General features: G+C 32.6%; 3 protein-coding genes across 3 annotated transcripts; 1 reads left to right on the top strand and 2 right to left on the bottom strand.

Moving 5' to 3' along the window:
- Positions 1–518: 518 nt before the first annotated feature.
- Positions 519–12681, bottom strand: LOC105198799. The gene is made up of 4 exons (XM_026136291.2): positions 7987–12681; positions 7047–7314; positions 6074–6346; positions 519–5489 (listed from the first exon to the last, which is right to left on the bottom strand). The coding sequence occupies exons 1-4, from the start codon at positions 8230–8232 to the stop codon at positions 5401–5403; spliced, it is 876 nt and encodes a 291-aa protein (XP_025992076.1). The 5' UTR covers positions 8233–12681; the 3' UTR covers positions 519–5400.
- Positions 12682–17336: 4655 nt separating this feature from the next.
- LOC105198800 (sideroflexin-1) lies at positions 17337–20451 on the top strand. Its single transcript, XM_011165639.3, has 4 exons — positions 17337–17889; positions 18295–18471; positions 18897–19285; positions 19617–20451. The coding sequence occupies exons 1-4, from the start codon at positions 17702–17704 to the stop codon at positions 19859–19861; spliced, it is 999 nt and encodes a 332-aa protein (XP_011163941.1). The 5' UTR covers positions 17337–17701; the 3' UTR covers positions 19862–20451.
- Positions 20443–22195, bottom strand: LOC105198801 (39S ribosomal protein L2, mitochondrial). Its single transcript, XM_011165640.3, has 2 exons — positions 21925–22195; positions 20443–21189 (listed from the first exon to the last, which is right to left on the bottom strand). Exons 1-2 carry the CDS (start codon positions 22151–22153, stop codon positions 20510–20512), a joined length of 909 nt encoding a protein of 302 aa, XP_011163942.1. The 5' UTR covers positions 22154–22195; the 3' UTR covers positions 20443–20509.
- Positions 22196–22463: the final 268 nt, after the last annotated feature.

Here is a 22463-nt window from a genome sequence, read left to right as displayed (position 1 = left end):
ATTTATTTTCTTATCAATCTTAGGTATTATATACATAATGTTATATATTATAACATTATAATTATAATTCTGTATCACTAAATTATTTTATAATATACATTATTTAATAAAGTTCAAATATTTATTTATAAAAGTGAATGAAAGAAAGATTACATAAACTGACGAAAGAAATTTTTGTCTCATAACATTTTATAAACTATGTGTCATTAAGCTATATGTATACATATGTATGTATACATAATACAATAAAATGTAAAAATAAAAAATTTTGAAGAGTATTTTTATAATTTAGTCTTTAAAGATTCAACCATGCGCACATGTATGTTTATATATTCAAAATATATGATTATATAGTTATTCTTTCATCAGCCTTTTCTAATATAATTTCATTAACAATGCTCCGTATATGCATTTTTCCATACGTGCATAGTAAAGATAATTTCATTCACCGATCAAACGCACAATGATATATGAAAAAGCTATTAGTCGATACTTGTCGCAAATAAATCAATACTCACTTTCACGATATATTTTTGACATCAACAATTTTCCCGCACCTAGACCAAACGATCGGCGTCAATTTCAGCAACCAAATAAATTCTTTTAATATTGAAAAACAGCCGGTCGATGGTGCGCGCCTGAATGATCAAGCGGCCAGAAAGTTGGAATCGTGTACGACGTCTGATACTGTACTGGCAGCCGGTCTCCGTAGGATCGGCTCGACTGACCCGATCTGGGTTACCCGGCCATCCGTCTCTCCGTCCCTCTATCCATTCCTTTCCGCCTTCCTCGCTCAACACGTTCGTTCATTCGTCCGTTCGTTCCCGCCATTCGTTTAGGTTTTACCCTTCTTCCAAGAAAGAATTGCAAATGTGATTATTAGTCGAGGGGGAAATTTTCCTATACAAATCGATCAAAATCGTCGCAAGTTCACAACTACTGCATACTTCACACGAACGATTTCACTTGACGGTATTTTGGCGAATGTCCAGATCGGTGAGTTCAATGAGCCGGACTGGACGCCGCCCAATGACACAAGAGATAACCTGCTCCGAGGTAATTGCTGATGAATAGATCTTAATTTAAACATAAAAAGGGGAAGAGGAAAGAGCAAGAGAAACAGAACAAGAGAAATAATTATATATAAGGATAATCAAGATTAATCTTTAGATAAAAACTCTCAATTGGTTTATATAGTCTTTGTATTTCTTTTGAAAATACTTCTGAACTAGCGCTTTCTATTATTTAACAGAAATATGGAATAAAACACAATACAATAAAAAGTCAAAACTCTTGTTCCTAGTTAACTATAAATTATTAACGAATTTGTATTCTATCTTCACATCCTAAATAAAATATCTCGTAGAAAACGTAGTTTTTTATAGCAGCAAAAAAAGTTACGACAACTTGATTAATTCAAACTACTCTTTCATATCCGATCTTAAGAAGCTACAATTTTTGCTAAATCTTTTTTGCATGAACTACTTTTCATATGGAAACTGTCTTCGGTTATGACGTCAACGGAGATCACTCGTTCAAGTCCAATCGAATTAGTCACGAGTTCAATCGCGGTTGCACACCTTTACGAGCGATTTCTCTTATGTTTTCTCCGGAATTAACCGATCCCGAATAATGTCTGTGACCTCCGAAAAACTGGTTTACCTAATTTTAAGTAAACACCTATAGCGATATGTCGGCCAACCTTTCTTTCGTTTTGATGGGATTAACAGACGACTCAAATACTACAAATTACCATTTACGTTTGACATCACGGTATACATGCTCCGGGTTTCAAAGTACTATGTACTAATAGGCATTGACATTAGAAGAAACCCATTAGAATAACGCCAAACAAATCTTTATGACAGGAAAACGCAACTAGATCTTTTGGCAAGCCAAATGTAAAAATGTAAATTTACACCACTGAAGCAGCTATGAAGAACTTATAAATGCACTCTTATATTAAATAAATAAATAAATATATATATATATATATATATATATATATATATATATTAAAGCACAATACGTTATATATTATCCTACGTTATTATATTAAAATTATTATATTCGGTCCTACGTGTTTTAAGTTTCATGTTCAATAATTCAGTTTATTTTTCGTTTTTTCTGTGGGTCAAGCTGGGCGTCGTGGGTTGAATTGGAAAGCTTCACAGGCCGGATCCGGCCCATGGATTGCCAGATGCGTATCCCTGCTTTACGAGAACGCTTGTAGAATGCTGTAGTGCTGTCAAATAAAAATAAATTTTCTCTAACTTTATTGCCGACAAAATTTGCATTGTAAATTGTAAATCGTGCAAAGTTCGTAGAGAAAAGTATATGAAGCAACGCAGCATTTCAATTTTTTCAAAGATTAACGCGTACGAGACAATAGTCAATAAGACCGTTCTTTAAAATTTAAATGCAGCTTTTATGTGACTATTTTAAATTGCAAAGAAAGTGATTTCAAGATAAGCAAATTCTTTTTTATCTTTGTACCAACAAATTTTTATAGTAATATGTACTTTTACTTTTATGTAACATCTACTTTAATCCGCATCTTTTTATAGTATTTAGAATTCAACATTGTAATAAAAAATTTCTGATTCAATTTCTTTATTTATTTTTTGTAAAAAGAAGGTCGCACTAGTGTATTACTTCTTTTAGTTTAAGTTTCGCGTTTAAGCCACACCAGTAGAATCATTTATTATGTATCTTGAAAGTCGCATAATATCCCCGTATTTTTATTTTTACTGTATTTTTGTAAAGAGAAAGACAGATACTTTCTAAATATTTCAAGTATTAATATCCACATCCGATTCATCGTACACTAAAATTAAAAAGTATACACAAAATAATGTATCTTTGAACACATGGAAATAATGACAAAAAATTATATTTTTACAAATAATTTTATATTAACATGTAAAATATTAACAATAAATATTACAATCTTCTATCAATTGTTATAACAAAACAAAGTGAGAAAAATTATCAAAATGTGCATTTCAATTCAAGGAGGAAAGGAAAAGGGATATTAACTATTTAATTATTCTACAATTTTGTTTTTTTTATAACTATAGTCACGCATATATACACGCGCACACGTACAAATAAAAAATATAACATTAAACATTTCATTTTCAATAAACAACATTAAAAAAATTCAAAGAATAGAGAATTAAATAAAGCAAGTATCGATTGTCAACATCAGCAAACAGCCTTTGTGTCTCGGTTTCTTTCATTTTATTAAAAATTGTCCATTCACGAAGTATGAGAGTCTCAAGCGATACTAAGAAATCGGACCAAACGGTATTTCTTACGCAACATCCATAAAATTAAAGTTCTATCTAAACGATTAGAGGGTCAGTTTATGACAATATAATTTTGATTAACTTCCGCAAAAATAATTTTCATTTAAAAAAGAGGAAGGATGATACTATTTAAGGTAGACCTTCAATTCTATGCGAGTTTGCCTTGAATTTCATTCTGTGGCATCCTAAGAAGTACCTCCGGTGGTTAACGCAGACAGTTTAGAATCATCTACGTCATACGCGCGCATGAATCAAGTTCATAAGAATCGTACAATGTGCAGGAAATACATTCGACGTAGATACGGATACGCAAGTCGAACGCCGTGACATGGACGATGGTCCGTTACATTAATGCGACTTTTTCGTTCGCGTATAACGTAAGAACGTAACGGTCGAGTTGCCGCGGACGAGTGCACGCTGCGTATCGATAGCCTATAGCGATGCGCAATGTGTCGCTTCCGATTCGCGTTTCCTATTCTGTTGTGGAGTCAAGCATTGTTGTTACTGGTTATCAGAATGTCGAGCGATTTTCGTACGTTTTTTTTTATTATTCTATAATGTATCTTTTATAACAAACAAAAAATATATATTTTTGTAATAAAAAAAGAATATTAAAAATCGTAGAAATATAGAAAATGAATTCTCTTTATGAATTAAAAGGGTCGATTTGAATCAGAATAACGGCTTCAGAAAGTCCGATGGTGAAAAATTACGATTAATTCTATCGACAAACACGTAGCAAGTGAAGAAAAGCGTATCGAAGAAGGGAAAGGGTGAGAGCAAAATTCACCAGCTGTAATAGACGTTTGAGACCAAAAATATGTGTCGATCGACAACAAGTACGATGACTGGCCTCTCGCCGTGCACTGTCCGCGAGCCGATAACGGTCTTCGATCGGCCCGTGCATGGGTCACATGTGTGTATACACGCACACACACACACACACACACGTAGACGCACCGGTCAAGGTAGACGCACGGACGCACAACAGCGACACATGAGTTGGCTCGTGAACGCGTTTGCACCACAAATCCGGGCACTTGTCCAAATCTGTCAGTAGGTCAGTGGGGGAGCCATCGTACTCGGTCGAGTGACCTTGACCACGAATCATTCTCTTGCCCCAGTATGGTAGTCTTTCCGAATTTCACTTTGGAAATTTGAGCAAAGACAGCGAGAAGTACAAGAGAAGTACACCACAAGCACGCCAAATGCTTTTGAGGTCAAAGATCAAGATAGATACTTTGCGATGTAAGCACATATTTGTCACATACGATTTAATTGAACTTGGATTACTTGGTTGAGCTCCATACTTGACACGCTTACTGTACAGCAATTTGATTACTTATCGTAGATATTTAATTACTTTAGCATTTATAATGTAATAGAAAATAGTATAATATATTTTCAGTTGTATAAATACTCTTGTAGAAGAGTTACTGTTCTGCAATTACAATATCTTTTATTAATGCCGAGTTATAATAATAAATTAGAAGCAATCAACAACTAATATGTCTCCAACGTCATCTTATTATAAAATTAGCAATAAATAATATAAAATAAGAAATAGAAAATAGAAAGTTGTATAAATTTAAATGTTTGAAAAAAATTAAAGGAGACAGGTAAAGGAGACTTTACGCTCATTCACGCATTCCCATTCGTTTGATTTTAAGGAAAAGCCGGATGTATCTTTAACACCGTGCCCTTTCTTAAAGCCTCCGCGAGTTACAAAGGTTAAAATATATCGACACGTTCTTTAAATAACGGTAAGCTACGTGAAAGTTATTTCACGAACGTTCTTTGCTAGAATAAGCGACGAACGAGCGTAGCCAAGATATAATAAAAAGTAGTATTTGGCGACGTTCATTCATCGTGATTGCCACGATCGATTTTACAGGAAATGACGCGATTACTAGGATTACACAGATCAGAATTAGATTAATCGTAATTGCGCTACTCGCCAACGTGTTATTTCGCGTGCCTCGATATAACTGACTCGCGTTTGCAGCTCGTTTTTCGAAAGATTGTCGGAAGATAGTAAATACAAAATTCTCATCGAGAGAGATGTTTGCGATATTAATCTGAAATGTTTTCACCCGTAGGGATTGCGAAGTATCTGATAACTCGGATATCCCAATTGATAATCGTTTCTATGCCAATTAGTGTCATCTTGCCCGTATCCTGTAAAGGAAATGTCAAATACATATTACAAGTTTACAACGTTCTTAGCAAACAAGGTTAAAAATCTTTATTTAGATGTGCGGAAGAAGATTCAGCGTTATTGACATCAAATATCCATGTGACACGCGACACGACATTAAAGATTTTAAAGGAAATATTAAATATGTCAAACACATAAAACACTATCGGAACGTACGCTGACAGCTGTTTCAAATCTAATAGTTGTCGCTGTTGGCTAACATTAAATATGTTTATGTCAACATAAATACGTCATGTGTATTGGTTTGTAAAGATGTATCATCTGTTACAGCTGAGCGACGCTATCCTAACTTAGCCTACATAATATATAATTATGCAAACTACTACGTCGTTCCAGTTACTTTTGTTTGATAAGAAAATTTATTTCATACATTAGCATACATAGCTCAACGACAGTAAATTAAACGTACGATAAATTTTCTCATTTATTCTATTTAAAATTTTACCAAAGATAATAAGTATATGCTTATATATTTTTAGTATATAACTTGCTTATATTTTTGCGATTGTCAAAAACAAAAACAATATTTCTTACATATTTTTACCTGTTGGATAATCTACTGATGTGTCTTCTGCAGTGGACCATATTTGATAAGGATGTGCATGATGCCCATGAGAGGCATTAGGACGTGGCACTTTGCAAATCCTTAAATGTGCGAATACTGATGGTAAAATTAATGATCCAAGTACAAGAAGTTTTTTGATAAAATGAACTCCTAGGAAAATTGGTAATAGCAGTAGTTTCAATTTTACTAAATTTAACAATATAAGAATCGGGAGGATTATAGACTTCTTCTTCTTGAAAATTCGCCAATCGCCTGTAAATCGAATAATCTATTAATTTTCTCTTTCTCCGAAAATCTTGAAAAAAGTATTGTTATGACTGCATGACTGTTGACATCGTTGCCGTTACAAGAAATATAAGGTAGTAAACTCTGTCATTTCGCCGTTCATCGCTTTTCTCGAATATATAGAATGTTATGGCAGATTGCATAGCTTTTGCAGTGATAATACTTGTTACGCGTAACGTCACCGTTACCCGAAACAAAGAACGCAACGATTACGATTAGAAGCTACGATTACGTACGATTACGGGCAAATCACAATTCGAACGTCCGTTATATAGAACAGTAAGTATACTTTGTCTTTGTTATTGCTAAAAGATCAATATATCGTCATAAGCGTTTCAAAAATCGTTTCAAAAATTTTTCAACAACTTGAAGCACAAAGAATATAAAGCACTGTAATATTTACGAATTTATTTAACACACATTTAAAAATGTCATAAAATTCAATAGACTTTCAAGTTATACAAATACTTAAAATTTTATGTATTTGTAAAGTATATAGTGTACATGTGCATGAAATTTAATACACTTTTGATAACATTAAATGTTTTTAAGGTACCTACTTGAAATTTAGCTGGATTTTTTAACACTGCAGATAAAATTATTGTAAAAAAAATAATGTAAGAAAAAACATTTTATCGTTTAAATCTGCTACAAGATATCTGCTTACCTTCCGGTTCTTTGCTCTCTTTTAACCGATCAAGTTCATCCTCATCCATAAGCATTAGATTCGAAGAGAACTCTCTGGCACCAGCCGAGTTGTCTATTGTATATACAATGGCACGTGTTGTCAGTAAATCCTCTACACTATCTCTAACGAAGGTTAGGGTTTCTGTTATGCCACTTTTAAATGCTCGAGAACGTGGCAAATAGGGCAAGAAAGATTGCTTATAAATCGATGGTATCCTTATTATACGAAATGGCCCATAACTAAATTCCTAAATTATAATAATTAGTTTTAATAAAGTAATAAATTTATATATATATATATATATATATATATATATATATATATATTATAACGAAATATAAAGAATTAATTAAATATGAATAACTATAAAATTGATAAGACATTATTTATAATATAGCAACTTAATATGTGTATATTAGAATTTTAAAGAGAAAATTATATATATATATATATATATATATATATATATCTTTAAAATTCTAATATATATATATATATATAAATAATATATATATATATATATAAAATTCTAATATATATATATATATATATATATATATATATATAATATATATATAATTTTCTCTTTAAAATTCTAATATACACATATTAAGTTGCTATATTATAAATGTCTTATCAATTTTATAGTTATTCATATTTAATTAATTCTTTATATTTCGTTATAATTCTATTAGCAATGTTCAAATGTAAATCAAATCAAAGTTGTAAAAGTAATAAATATTAAAATTAAATATTTTAGTAATTTATTATAAAAAATAAAACAAAAAATAGTAAAAATAATAAATTTATTTAATCTTTACTCTTTACAGTTAACATTATGCACTGTAAATTACTAATTCTTAATTTTTTTATTATGATCAAAGATTACGTCATAAGATCATAAATAATGAATACATACCTTTTCTTTTACTACTGTGTTTAACCATTTTACGACTTTATATTTACCACAAGTTGTGTAATCTTTCTTAAAACTGCATTCCAATTGACATTTTTGAACAAAATCCGTTGTATTATCGAAAACCAATGACTGAGTTTGTCGTGAACAAATAATCAACAAGATAAACATCCAGCACGATACTTGGGTCACTTTTGGACATCCGATTTTGCGAGACCACTCGATAACTTTGATATATTCGTACTTCATAATTTAAGTAGATGATTATAACTTTGCACTAAGGATTTAGATTTTGTTAACTTCGATTAGTCGGTTTATACTTCATTGCAGACGGTAGGAACGATCACCTATCTCGCTTCGAATTCTCGTATAGTCATTATTAATTGTAAAAATTTCGTTAACTATACAAATCATCGAGGTGCACTACCTCGAGAGAGAATTCCGTAATTACTCCAAGAAAATCATAAGTAAAGAATTATCGCATAATATCACGCACTCTTGTCACAGAATGATGCAGGATGATGCACGTTGCAGAAAGGCAAGATTAGGTTGCACACGCTCACTGACAGTGGATAGAAGGTGTTCTGACCATTTATACGGCGATAATTTAGGTCGGTGGGGGTAACGGTCCATGGCTTAGATAATACTGTGTAAGAGATTGCTGGTGCATTCTATACGATACAACGACTCGAGAGACACTCGAGAACTCGCTGATGGTCGCTGGAAGCTCGTGGAAATTTCAATGACAATGAAACAAACTCATCACACCATAAAATTCGTGAGACACTAAACGGGATATTTTAAAATTGAGAAAAAAGTGTTAAAAAGATTATCCAGTATCGTGCAAAGATATTTTGAGATAGCCTTATTAATATTCTTCGCCAATCATTTTATACTGTTTTCATGTTTGCAGAAAAATAAAAAAAAAACATTTATTTAATAAGCATAATTTTTGTATGTAAAAAAACATCAAGCTATGTTAAAATCCCAATCTAATTATTTTGTCCGATTAGATTGTCCAGTAGAACAAAGATCCTGAATCCTTATTTTTTACTAAATAAGAATATAATTTTAACGGTATATCACAGCTGCATAACTAAACTGTCAACCTAATAACCATCAGACAATCAGAAAGATATTTCACGAGATATCTCAAGGCTTCGCTGCAAGCTTAGTTGAAGAGACTGTGATGAATGTAAACAAGATGAACTATGTCGTCATTGTATTAAATGTTGTATACTATATTTGCGTTTTATATTATACGATTACCAAGCGAAAAGTTGTCTCTATGTCAAAAGAGAGCAGCAACGGCACGTGCCACTATGACCGTGATAATGTCCTTCCGTTAGCCATTTTAAAGATTCAGCAAAGGGTCTTCTCCACGACATTCTTCTCCACGTAATTGCGACATTCCTCGCCGCCGGTGGAAGCGCTATATTTTCTAGTGCACCCACCCGCAACGGCCGCTCAGTTTTTTATCGCAGATAATCACAGGTAACGTTATAATTCGTAAATTATCTCTTTGTAAAGCGGAAATTAGGTAAAATTGGGCGTACAAATTTATTTTTTCAAAGATATCCTCCAATTAAAAAAATCTAAAATTAAATTACATCCATGTAACCTTAATATTATTAAATCCAATTTTTCTTAACAGAAGAATAACAATCTTACTGTTCTAAACTTAATTAAAAAATTTTAATTTTTCATAAATTTAGATACAGAAATATATGTAATTTAAGATAATATAACATTGTCTGCAGTAAAATTTTAATTTAAAACTTTAATTTAAGCATCTGCGAAGAAATTTAATATCAAACATTAAGAAGTAAAGAAAATTAATGCCTAGTCGAGTTTCCGCTATAAAATCGTGATTGTAAATTATTTTAAGAATAAAACTGTGTAAGAAAATTAATGCATTGAGTGTTATGTAATAATCAGTAGAACGTAGTAAAGGGTAACATCACAAAAAGCGGATAGAAGGCGATTGATTGACCTATTAACGCCATTGCAGGCTTCAGATAGAATCAGGATATCATACACACATGTGTTAGCGGTGCAGCCTCTTTCCGCAACCGGTTTACACGATAGTCGTTTCGCTTTACTTTGACTTCGCATCAATCTATTTAAAAATCCAATACAATTTTTAAAAACTGTTTTTCTTCATTTATCTTATCAATATCTTCTTGGCTTGATTGATTTATTTTAAAACTTCCAGCAAACAACGCTCAAATAACACTAAAGTACCGTAAACGTCAAGTTGAACAAGTGGGAACAAATGAAAAAAAAAAAAAATAATAGTTGACTTTTTAAAAATCCAAGTCTATATTACGCTTTAACTTAACTTTTATAAATTTTTACACGTGGCATTCTTGATGTAAAGTTAAATATGTTTTAAATTGTTGTATTTATAGACCATTCCATTTATATTATAATTTTTTTTATATTATAAATTTAATGTAAGTGCTCGTAGCAATATACTTGTTTTCTACAACTTTTACAGAGCCAATCCGATAACTAACCCACCGTTTACATTATAAGTTCTGTAACGTGGATGGTGTGTGTCATCGCATAGAAGAACTTACTTTAGAAAGTTGAAAACTGGAAAACCTTATACGCATCAAGCGTAAAGTCTGCAAATATTAATTCTATATTTTTTTATTCACGTTACGCATGTATAACTGCATAGACACTTCTCTATGCGATTGCTGATAATTCGTAATTTCGACGTAAACGCGAAAATTAATTCTTAAAAGCAGAAGCGCTCCTCAAATTTATTTTTCGGGTCACAATAGAAGCATGGTTTGTTAACCCACTAAACCCAGGCAATAAATTTTTGTTGTACACAAAGCTGGAAGACATCGACTTACTCTACTGGCCTGGAAATTTGATCTATCGCATCTACTATGAGGAACATCACCGAAAGATCATTTTTCGCACGCGACACGCGCCGACGGGGTTGTAATGACGAGAAACGGGTAATAAACGTGCCATTCTTCGGGTATGTCGAGCACGTACTAGGCGCGCGCGTGCGTGCTTTCACTCGCGGTTACGGGGCGCGATGTAAAAACGACCAAGAGAGACGCCCATCGTTCATCTACGTCTATACACAGAGAACTGTATGAGGAAGACGTCGCACGATAAACGATCCGAGTGGGCGAAACGCGTGCTTGTTAGCTCGCGATATAACCTGTTTACCCCTTTGCCCGGTTGACCCAGTACGGGACTTCGACAGGATATGAAGTGGTAATATCAACTGATTACCGATCTCGATATTCCAGCTTGTTACACATTCCCGGCCGGAAAGAAAATTCTTGGGAGAGACGCAAGAAACTGTCTGGACGTGCATAAGTATCTTCGTTAAGCATTGCAGATACTATTAATCACGCATCGAACTCTGTTGGTTCAAGTCTGATGATTAAAAATTTATCACAGCGCGTACCATATGGGATGTGAATTTGTCATCGTATATATTAAAGATTATGAAAGATCTGACAATGAGAGAATAAAAGAAGAAACGTTTTTGATATCTAAATCTAATATTCTCCAGAAAATAACAATATTATTATCATTGTAATTGTATTATACAATATCTTCGTGATAAAGTGCAAATAGTAATTTGCAGTTTAAAATAAGTTGTTAACACGATATTCACAACCTGTATTATTCTAAGAATAAATAATATTCTATTTCTTCGAATGCATCTCCATTTGCAAACAGAGATTCTGCAGCTATAAAGCGAGTTATTTATCTTGGAGAGTTATCGGTAAATCACTTCGACAGCTTTAGAATTCTAATAATCAATATCTGATACGAAAAGTGAATAAAAGACAGTCCAAACATACGAGACTTCACAGTTGTTAACCGTGATAGTACACGTTTACAATAATGTTACATACGATTTATTTTGTTCTACGTTAAAAGCCGCAACCAATCGTTAATATCCACCCTGGAGGCGCAAAATCCATCTTAGTGGCTTAGTTATGGTTTCTTTGTGACGTTTACGGCCTATTTCATGAAGATTGGACAGTTGCATAAACAGATAAACGAATGTTGCATGTCGCGTAAATAACGTATATCGTTAAATACTCATTTTTATTCAAACGCGTAGTTCAAATATCTAAGAAACATTTTAAACAGCGTTGAAAGATTGCAAAAATACTGATGACAAATTAATTTACATTAAAAAAAATTATTTAAAACATACAATCAATTTTATATATTTTTACAGAAAAATTATTTTTCTAAACCAAATTATTCCATAATAAAGAGCCTTCCCATATGTTATATCAAATAGAGAAGTTATATTGCAAATATAATTGACATCTATTCATACTGTGTCACGTAACGTTTCAATGAATAGATATTATTAATTCATATGCGACTCAGCAATTCTTATAATGTAAAGACGTATTTGGAGTCACCTAAAGTAGCCAGTTCGTGACTAGAGAAATATCTCAAATTAACCTGGAAGAGCATCGATTAAGGTCTTTGACCGTCATCAACTTAGTGAGATCATAAACCGCAAATTGACGCATAGTAATCACGCACATTATAAACACAGAAGATGCACGTCTGTTTCATGAGTTCTCGCGACAGAATCAGTAAATAAAGGTATATAGATCTTCATCTGCATATTTATGATATTTGATCAATTTCTCATAAAAATCTGCGTTTGCAACTGTTATTTTCATGAAGCATAAAATAACATTAATAGTCGGAAGTAAAAATTTTTTAATGTTATTAAATGTTTCGAAAATTTAATCACTCTCCGAATAATATTTTAAGCTCCGTTTCTTTTTATAAAATTTAATAAGATTATTTCTTATGTTAATAAAATTAATTATTGATAATATTTATAAAATAGAATTTTATAATATAAATTACGCACAATTGATATAATACAATATAATATTACCTATACATACATGAATATACATATATATTTTTTATATTGTTTTCGAAATTATTTGATCCGAAAGCAGCTGTATTCTCTCTAAATAAACAAATTAAGAATTGATATCTATATCCATCAAACTCTTATGAATATGAAGATAAAATCATTGCGCGTATACTTTCGATTCACGTTTATGCAAGCAACAGTCATTCCACAACTATCATCACCGATGAAATCAATTCAAAGATTACGTCGAAAGATTTAATCATACGACAATTTTTTATTTCTTTCAAAACAATATCTCGTGTACAATAAGTAACTTTAGAAAATATAATATACAGAATAAATTACATGGTATTAAACTTTATAAGCAAGTTATTGCAACAGCTTAGAAACTCATTTCCGTAAAGTGCGTGAAATTCATATTCACTGCATATATCGACGTTTATGATATTCAAGATGAACAAAATAAAATCGTAAGTATAACATAATGAAACAATTTTTGTAATAGAAAAAGAAATAAACATAGTAATAGTATCTTTTTCAAGTATGAGCAATTGAATTCTAACACAGAATATAGAAGCGGAACGTAGTACCGCACCTAGTTTAATTACAGTAAAATTGCTCGTTCATAAAGCTACCTATATCAAGTTGCATGGAAAGAGAAGGATATTACTTATCACATTCTAACTGATGTTACCGTGCCAAGATCATCATTTATCATCAAATGAAGAAAAACGTTATTAGAGCTACGTAGCAAATCAACGTAGAGAATAACAATTATTCGCGATAATAGATAAAAAAATAATACGAGAAATCAGTTAAATATTGACATCAACAAATTAAGTACAAAAACAAAATAAAATGAAAATAAGACTCGAAGGAGATGACATACATAAAGGTCAATCGTTCATTGTACTAAATGTATATGAATAATTAACATTCAAGCAACTATTCTTTTATTATAAATATAAATTGTGTATTTGCGTATGTAGAGTGGATGCATGCGTGCACCTTCATACTGCATTATAATCCAACAAAAGTTCAATCTGATTAAAAAATAATATAGGTACTCCAAAATTTTAACGGTAAAATTATCATGACTTTGATTACGCAGATACGTGCATACAATGTGTCGGAAATTCTTATCGGTAACTAGTATTTCAATGCAACGTTGAATCTTCAATAGAGTGTGCACACAGAAAAACCTGTTATGTTTCGCATGAGATGAGATACTTATCTAAAGATGAGAATAGCTGGACGTGCATGCGTCCACAAATAAATATATCTTGACAACACAGTGAATGTGCACTTCTGTAACCTTCCACAATCTTCCATTCTACATTCTATATTTTCATTTCGTATTTCCATCTTCGTACCTTTCATTTTCGGTCCCGGTTCCATACTCAAACATGTAAGTAGGCTAGTAGTGCATCCCTGTTATTATCATCGTGGTATTAAACGTGACACGGAGAGAAAACGAGCATTAGAGCAGAATAGTTATGTGTGAAGACAATTCACCCAGTGCTAACTAAACGTCGTGTCGCAAATTATCACCCGGTCAATTATCGCATTAACGCATATTATTTCATCAAGCATTTTCCTACATTTCTTGTTAATGGCATAAAAATAAATTTTGCTCTAACAAGCCGCTATAAAACATAATAAATTAAGCATATAGAATAGTTTTGTGGCAAATTGATTATTTATTTTCTTAAATACGTCGGTATACGACCATTTAATCATGAATACGTCTTTTCTTAATATTTATACTTCTCATAAAATATTAGTCGTCCTGCATTCCATTTTATAGTGAAAAAATATGTAACATACACACGTTGAATGAATTAGAGCCATGCGGACATTAAATTGTATTTTGTTGTAAAGAAATTAGTAGATTCGTCTTTTAAACTGAAATATGGATTAGCTACATATATGTATGATTAAATTACATTCCTCGATCGTATGTATTTCATACATGCAATATATACATCTCAATTAAAATAAAAGTCATAACAATTACAAGTTAAATTAAAAGTTTATATAATTTGCATCAACATCAATAATTTAAATTTTGCAAAATTCATATTTTTTAAGTATGAAGCACGTTGATTTTGTGAAAAAAATTTTTTGCATTTTGGCTATTGAAGGTGTGATTTGATTGCGATCACCGCATTTAATTAGTGCTGATAGGATTATATGATTCAACGGCTCGGTCTATCTCGCAGATATTGATTCGTTAAAAACTAAAACATCGCAATCATGTCTGACCTATTTTTTTAAAAGAAAAATTAGTTATTTTTTAATTACAAAATAATAATAAAGTATCAACATTAAATATTGTTATCGCATTATATCAAAAATTTTAAGAAAAAATGTCTTAAAATTTTTAAACTTATTGGTTCACAATTATTGTATCATAATTATATGTAGTTTCGAATGTTCTAAATAAAAATAACACATCAGACAAAAGTAGCATCAAATAATGTATCAAATAATAATTTAAGTAAAGATAGAAGGATAATAAATTACGTTATTAAAATTAAATTAAACTATATATTATGATAAATAGTTGAATAATCGCGAATTTGTTGAAACATATAACGTCGAAAATATGTCAAATAATAGCTTAAAGTCACATAATCTAACGATTGACATTAGCGATTGACACAGTGCCCTCGCTAATAAATAAAGAAACGTAACTATCGTATCAATACCAGATTTACATGATAATGGTTGGGTATAATTCTATACAATTTAAGAGATTACACCACGTTGTACGTTTGATCTTTCTATACTTTATTCATTTTAGTCAAAGTTGACACAGATTTTCTTTTCTTGTTTTTCAATACAAAATATTGGTTTCTAGATCAGTGTCAGATATTTACATAGAAGTATTTAATTCTCGAACATAAGAATATATATAGGAATATTTATAATCGAGTCCCTCCCCCTTCCTCTCTCCTCCCCCGCTATAATATTCATTGATAATGGAACGAGAACGCAAGCGAAATAGAATATTACATTAGCATTGCATATCAAATAGATTTTTACACACAAGCATACCTTTTTTTAAAAGCTCTAATAAGACATTTAATTGTAGAATTAATAATATAAATAAAAAAAAAAGTAAATATTAATCTATTTTGAAAACTATTATTAGTAATATGTTATTTGTAAAATTATTGGTGTAAGTTCCATTAGATTAGAGGTCATCAATTCCACTAACAACAAGTAGTCACTATTTCAGTAGAACACTATTTAATTAGCATTATTAAATAAATGATTACATACTACCATCATTGAAACGTTAAACATAGAACATGTATGAACTTGATTATTAATCATTTATAATAGCAATGGCCAATTAAATTAAAAGAAAATAACGTTAATGTAATCTTGTATAAAATTATATTCATATATATTTGATCGAAACGTGATCTTATTCTTATAAAAAGATACTCATAACAGTGAAAGGTTTCTTTATTATCACAACTATGCAATTAACTAAAATCACTTAGCGGTATTATCACCTCAAAAGCAAATTTTTTGTCCCAAAAAGCTCATTTACGATCAAATGCGCTATCTAAAAATTAAAGCATACCGAAAAGTCAAACAATGACAATGCTCATTCGTTTTATGCAATACTTATTTGTGTTATAAAAATATTATAATGATATTTATAAAAATAATTACGGATATTAATAATGTATATGCATGCTATGTATATAATAAAATATGTAATAAAATTACAAAAAATTTTTATAAGAAAATTATAAATTCTATCTAAAATATAGAAATTATATTTTCAATAAGAAAAAGTTGATTTATCAATTGAATTATCAATTATTTAAAAATCAGAAATACATTCATACACTTATGATTAAATAACAAGATGCTAGGCTATGAACTTGACTTATGCAAATATCGTTAAAGCCGGTGCTTTGCTGTTACTATCCCTATATTTATGATGAGCATTTTATTCGACAATATAAACTATATTCATAAATTAATAAATTAGGAACTCAAACTCAAATTTTATGTTTTAATTTGTATTTTATACACATTCCTAATCACGTGTTTCTCTGTTCTTTTATCATGAAATTCGATAAATTATCACACTCTTGCAAGAAACTTGACATGTAATATTAAAATAATATTAGTACAATACCAGTAAAATAATATTTATAAGATTAATGCAATAATCTCTCTCTCGTCGTCTCTTTTCTTTTTATTACATACACTATTATATCAAACTTATCAAATATTATCCAGTTTTTCCCATGTTTAACTATGAAATTAATTAATATCACGAATATTAATATCTTCAATCAATTATAAGTTTTGATCAATTTGTACGAAGAATCTCTCTGTGTGCCACCATCTCGTGGCGAATCCGCCAAACGCAGATACTGCTGGACGTTTGTGCGCACGCATCAAGCCTTATCGATGAGAGTCGGCAAAGGCAAAGTCACCAGCCAGCGGCATAGCTGATGGATCGAACAAGGGGAGTAGAGAGGAAGAAACGGCGCTAAGCGTGTGGAAGCGGAGCATAATAAAAAGAGAGAGGAGATTGAGCGGTTGGACTCTGGAGCGGGTCAGTCGACGGGGAGCTGGGTGATCAGCCTGTCTCGTAAACGACGTAAGACGTCACGTATGTCGGCTCTCTGGAGGCTGACGAGCTCCCAGCAGGTGTACAGGTGTAACTAAAGGGCGACGACGATTCGCTAACGTATCGTCTTGACAGTGAAGTGGGAAAAAGCGGGTGAACGTGGGTGGGGAAAAGTACAGTCGAGAAGGCTCAAGGCCATTAGAAGAAAAGAGATGTCGGAAAGAAAGGAAATCGGAGCACAAGATAGCGTGCCGAAAAAAATAGATATTGATAAACCATACTGGGATCAAAGCACTTACCAAGGAAGGGCATTGCACTTCTTGACGGTAACAAACCCGCTCAATGTCTTCGCCACGAGCCAACAGCTTGAACACGCGCGTAATGTCATCACAAAGTACAGGTAGTTGTTGCTATAATTAGTTTTTCTCTTCCTTTTGCTCAGTTGGAATATATGTATAACCGACACGATGGCGTCATATGCCATATCACACACATAAAGAATATATGTGTTAATATCATGTATAATGTCGCAATCGCATTCTATTTATGCCTTGAGTTGAAGTTTTAAATATTGCTGATTTTGGCATGCTTATCGTGCGTTTAACTTTATCGGAAAAAAATTGCAGTCAAGCAATTCCGTCTAGCACAAGTATATTCAATCGTATAGCTTCACTATTTTACATTTTACAAATCATCATTTTTTATAAATTATACCTTTCACTTTTATATTAATGTGACCAAAAAATCTTTTTATTCGTATTTTATAAATACGAAATAGCAATCTATAATTTTGATGTTGTCGCAGACAGGGCGAGGGCCTAGAAAAACAAGGAATCACCGAAAATGAATTATGGAGATGCAAATATCTTTACGACAGCGCTTATCATCCTGACACCGGCGAGAAGATGCTGTTAATAGGCCGTATGAGCGCGCAAGTTCCCATGAACATGACAATAACCGGCTGTATGATGACATTTTACAAGTACGTAATTAAAATTAAATTGTTAAAACGAAAACTTCTCGTGCTAACGCGATAAAAAAACATTCAATTGTTATAACTTTAAATATTTTATTACAACGTATTAAACAGTTTTTGAGTGCAATAATGTTTCAAATTGTACCTCTATATTGAAAAATAGTTTGGATGTTTGGATAATTACATTTCTCTATTTAATATTTATCAAAATAATCAAAACTTTGAACAAAAGCAGATAGGCAAAAACCTATTTAAAAAACAGTTATTTCTCAATCTCAAGCAAAGTATAGAATCGTTCGTCATTTAAGGAACGATACTAAATAGCAAAATTGTTATTTAAGAAGACGTTGAAGAGATTAGATACTCCGGTAGTATAATTGTTAGAAACCTATGTCATATCGCGATGCATTATTTACAAAATTATCTCGTAGATCGACGCCGGCTGTAATTTTCTGGCAATGGATCAATCAGTCATTCAACGCTATAGTGAATTACACGAACCGTAGCGGTTCGAGTCCAATTCCAACGGAAACGTTAGCGCAAAGTTACGTCGGCGCTACGGGAGGCGCCGTGATAACAGCGTTGACCCTGAACCGTCTCGCTCAACGTGGACCGCCGCTGGCAGGCCGATTAGTACCATTGGCGGCAGTTGCGGCGGCCAATTGTGTTAACATCCCTCTCATGAGGGTCACTGAACTCCAAAATGGTATTGAATTACAAACCGAGGACGGCACAAAAGTCGGCCACAGTAAACGGGCAGCTAAACAAGCGATCACGACTGTGACATTGTCGCGAATACTTATGGCCTCTCCGAGTATGAGTAGGTTTCGTTGTTATTCTTATTTCATTAATTTTTACCTCGAGTCTTTTAATAAATTTGTCGCTGAAAATCGATTACACTAACATTAATTAACAATTAATGAAATGAAATCTTTTTCTATATTCATATTTTTACAAGTATAGAATGACGTATTATTCGTAAGCAAAATATTACATAAATAACTATATTAGTATATCAACTATTTATATAATTTTACATTTTTTTTCTAAATAGATATCTCATTTAAAACAATTAGTTAAAATCGATACAAGTATCATTTATTAAGATTTATAGATGATGCAATGGTGAACATTTTATCTTATTGTTACAGTATTGGCGCCGATAGTAATGAATTATTTAGATCGAAGACAATTGTTACGTAATGCGAAATGGGCTGCCGGACCAATTCAGGTTATCATTTGCGGAGTGTGTCTCACTTTTGCGACGCCACTCTGCTGCGCTCTTTTCGCACAACGTGTTCCTACCTCGGTAAATCAATTGGAATCTGACGTACAAGAGCAGATACGATCGCACGATGCCAGTCTGAAGACCGTATACTACAATAAGGGCCTTTAAATGAAACAGAGTACCGTACTTGAAATTTTTTACCGGTCCACGGCCTACTCTTGAAACTCAGGTATACACGAAACATTCCCGAATAAAATATTCGAAAGCACATGTTATTATCGCAGACTTCTAATGATTGTAGCGATTCGTTCTTGTTGGTATTTACACTTCTATAATCGATGGTTACAATTGTGAAATCAAAATTTGTAAAAACTATTGTATCAGGGTGTCTATTTAAATCTTGAAAAAATTCTTTGATTTTTCTTATATTCTGATTTAAATCTGTTTTTTTTTTGTTTTGTTTAACCGCTTACACGGCAATTTTTTTAATTCCATTAAAGTACCTTAATGTTCTCAAACAAAAAAATATCTGAAAATTAGATTTTTACATTTCCCAAGTTTCATAAGGTAACAAAGCATCCTGATTACGATTCGGACACGAGTCTCTGAACTATACGTCCAAACAAATGCATGCATATCTCTCCTTCTTCGGTTTGTGTACATATAACGACTATATTAAAACTTGAGAGATCTCAAAATGTTTTCTCTCGTTAAGTGAGAAAAGGTAACGAAGACAATAAAATTCAAAGTTAAGTGTTTGAAAGGAGCATTTATTATACTATACCTTAACCTACGGCAATGTATTCATCAAGTAGCTCAAGCATTGTGACTGGTATTCAAAACTAGTATTTCAGGTGGTGCGTATTTTGGATCGCCAACACGCTGTACACGAGGAGGTGGTTTGATTTTACGGCCGAATCTACCAGTTTTGCGTTGCCACAAACCACTCCTGGGTCGATTTCCCAATTCCCGATTTTTCTGCGCGCTACCAATCGGTGTGGAATCGTGTTCGATATTCGACAATCGACCAACCGTAGCCATGCACGTCTCGTGAAGGCTAAAAAGCTTCTTGCTAGGCATCTGTACTACCACGCGATCCTCCTCTCGCTTCGTTATCGTTCCGACAGTGCCGGCAGAGTGAATTAAGAATCCACCTAGTCCCGGAAATTTTTCTACACAATGAACCTGAGTTCCCGTGGGTAAGGCACCGAGAGGATAGGCGTCTCCCTCCGAGGGTCTCACAGGATTACGTGGTATTCCCTGATGAGTACGTATTATGTCGCCCGGCTTCATGTTCTCCGTAGCTAAAATGTATTTGAGTTCGCGACCGGTACCGACTAACGCGACAAAACTCGTTCTACAACCGTCCTTAAAGACCTCTAGGACTTTCTCTTCTTTTGGCGGTTCATTAAGATCCTTGGGTCCATCCCTGATCCACTTGATCCAATGAAACTTGTGCTTTATGCCACCCCCGATACCTTTGGCTACTAGTCTGCCTGTTTCAGTAACACAAAACCGATTTATTTTCCTAAGGGCGTTAGATTTCATCTAGCTTCAAATAAAATGCTCAAATAAATGCTCAGCATGAAATGTATTCACAAATGACACATTTTTGAAGAAAATATTTATCTCAAGCAGATATCGATATTGGATAAAGATTAATTTTAATTCGAAAATTATCTTCTCTCTCGCAATATCTGTTAAATACGAACAACTGTTCCATCTATAAATTGTATAAAACGTTCTAATCAAAATTGTATCTTATAATTATACATGTATTTTACGCGTTCGTAACAGGATGGTGTCATGCATTTAAAAATTTTATCATTTTTGCATTATGTTTCTGATCAATTCTGAATCTTCAATGATTCGTGGATTATTGTTTACATAAAGGACACGTAAAATATAATTTATATAGTTTACATTGTATGCATGTAATGATTATTTATATTTTACGCGTATACGCCGATTCCTGGTCCGTAATACATCAAATCTTCATCAACATGAAATAAATTGTGCCTAATTTAAGTCGATATGTAAGTTATCTGCGTTATCTTCTAGTAGTTTTCTACTTTTGTCAGCAGAGGTCGGAGACTTACTTTTTCAGAGTGTATAATGTTGAATATTATTAATTTGTAAAAAAAAAACTACTAGTAAGACACTACTCGCATATACGATCTGAGAAGAAGAATCAAAAAGAACAATACTAAAATAACGGTATTCTCACGTACCTGTAACAGGATCCCTGCCTGCTAGATTCGTAACCTGTAAAGGTTCCACCGTGTATTGGTCCTTATAATGTACGATACGTCGAAAAGCTTTGCCAGTGCCCGGTTGTGGTAGCTTCACGAGTTTCCATTTGCACCTTTTTGGCACTTGGGACAACACCGAGACCGTTAAACCGACGAAATTGGGTATTTGTTGACCGAAAACGCGACGTGTCAATGCCGCAACAGACATCTTGGATCAGATTGAACTACACTGGGTGCAGTACTACGGTAGTACGATCGCTCATAGCGGCAAAGTAGCAGTTGAGTGTGATTGGTTCTTACCTTTAGATCCAACCAATCACATGAAATTGCTACTTAGCCGCTCAGCAAAGTAAACGCAGCAGTGAATGCACCCATTGAGATTCGTAGTGGCGCCATCTTTTAACTCATTTCTCACGTAGCTCTAACCAATGTCATCTCATCGTTGGAAAGTAAGGTAGGTATTGCTTAGTAAAATCAAAATAGACGACTGTAAGCTTCAAGAATAATCAAGAGAGTTC

This window comes from Solenopsis invicta, chromosome 11 (genome assembly GCF_016802725.1).
Source record: "Solenopsis invicta isolate M01_SB chromosome 11, UNIL_Sinv_3.0, whole genome shotgun sequence".
Classification (NCBI taxonomy): Eukaryota; Metazoa; Arthropoda; class Insecta; order Hymenoptera; family Formicidae; genus Solenopsis; species Solenopsis invicta.
Note: the sequence above shows the minus strand (reverse complement) of the source record. Positions and strands in the feature narration are given on the sequence as shown.

What these genes read in the sequence shown, in the direction of transcription:
- LOC105198799 (XM_026136291.2), bottom strand. Translation starts at nt 8,232, where the DNA reads ATGAAGTACGAATATATCAAAGTTATCGAGTGGTCTCGCAAAATCGGA. An exon ending in ACACAGTAGTAAAAGAAAAG is followed by an intron (nt 7,315 to 7,986) that starts GTATGTATTCAT and finishes ATTATAATTTAG; the next exon opens with GAATTTAGTTATGGGCCATT. An exon ending in AGAGAGCAAAGAACCGGAAG is followed by an intron (nt 6,347 to 7,046) that starts GTAAGCAGATAT and finishes TTCGATTTACAG; the next exon opens with GCGATTGGCGAATTTTCAAG.
- LOC105198800 (XM_011165639.3), top strand. Translation starts at nt 17,702, where the DNA reads ATGTCGGAAAGAAAGGAAATCGGAGCACAAGATAGCGTGCCGAAAAAA. An exon ending in AATGTCATCACAAAGTACAG is followed by an intron (nt 17,890 to 18,294) that starts GTAGTTGTTGCT and finishes ATGTTGTCGCAG; the next exon opens with ACAGGGCGAGGGCCTAGAAA. An exon ending in TATGGCCTCTCCGAGTATGA is followed by an intron (nt 19,286 to 19,616) that starts GTAGGTTTCGTT and finishes TTATTGTTACAG; the next exon opens with TATTGGCGCCGATAGTAATG.
- LOC105198801 (XM_011165640.3), bottom strand. Translation starts at nt 22,153, where the DNA reads ATGTCTGTTGCGGCATTGACACGTCGCGTTTTCGGTCAACAAATACCC. An exon ending in AGGCAGGGATCCTGTTACAG is followed by an intron (nt 21,190 to 21,924) that starts GTACGTGAGAAT and finishes TTACTGAAACAG; the next exon opens with GCAGACTAGTAGCCAAAGGT.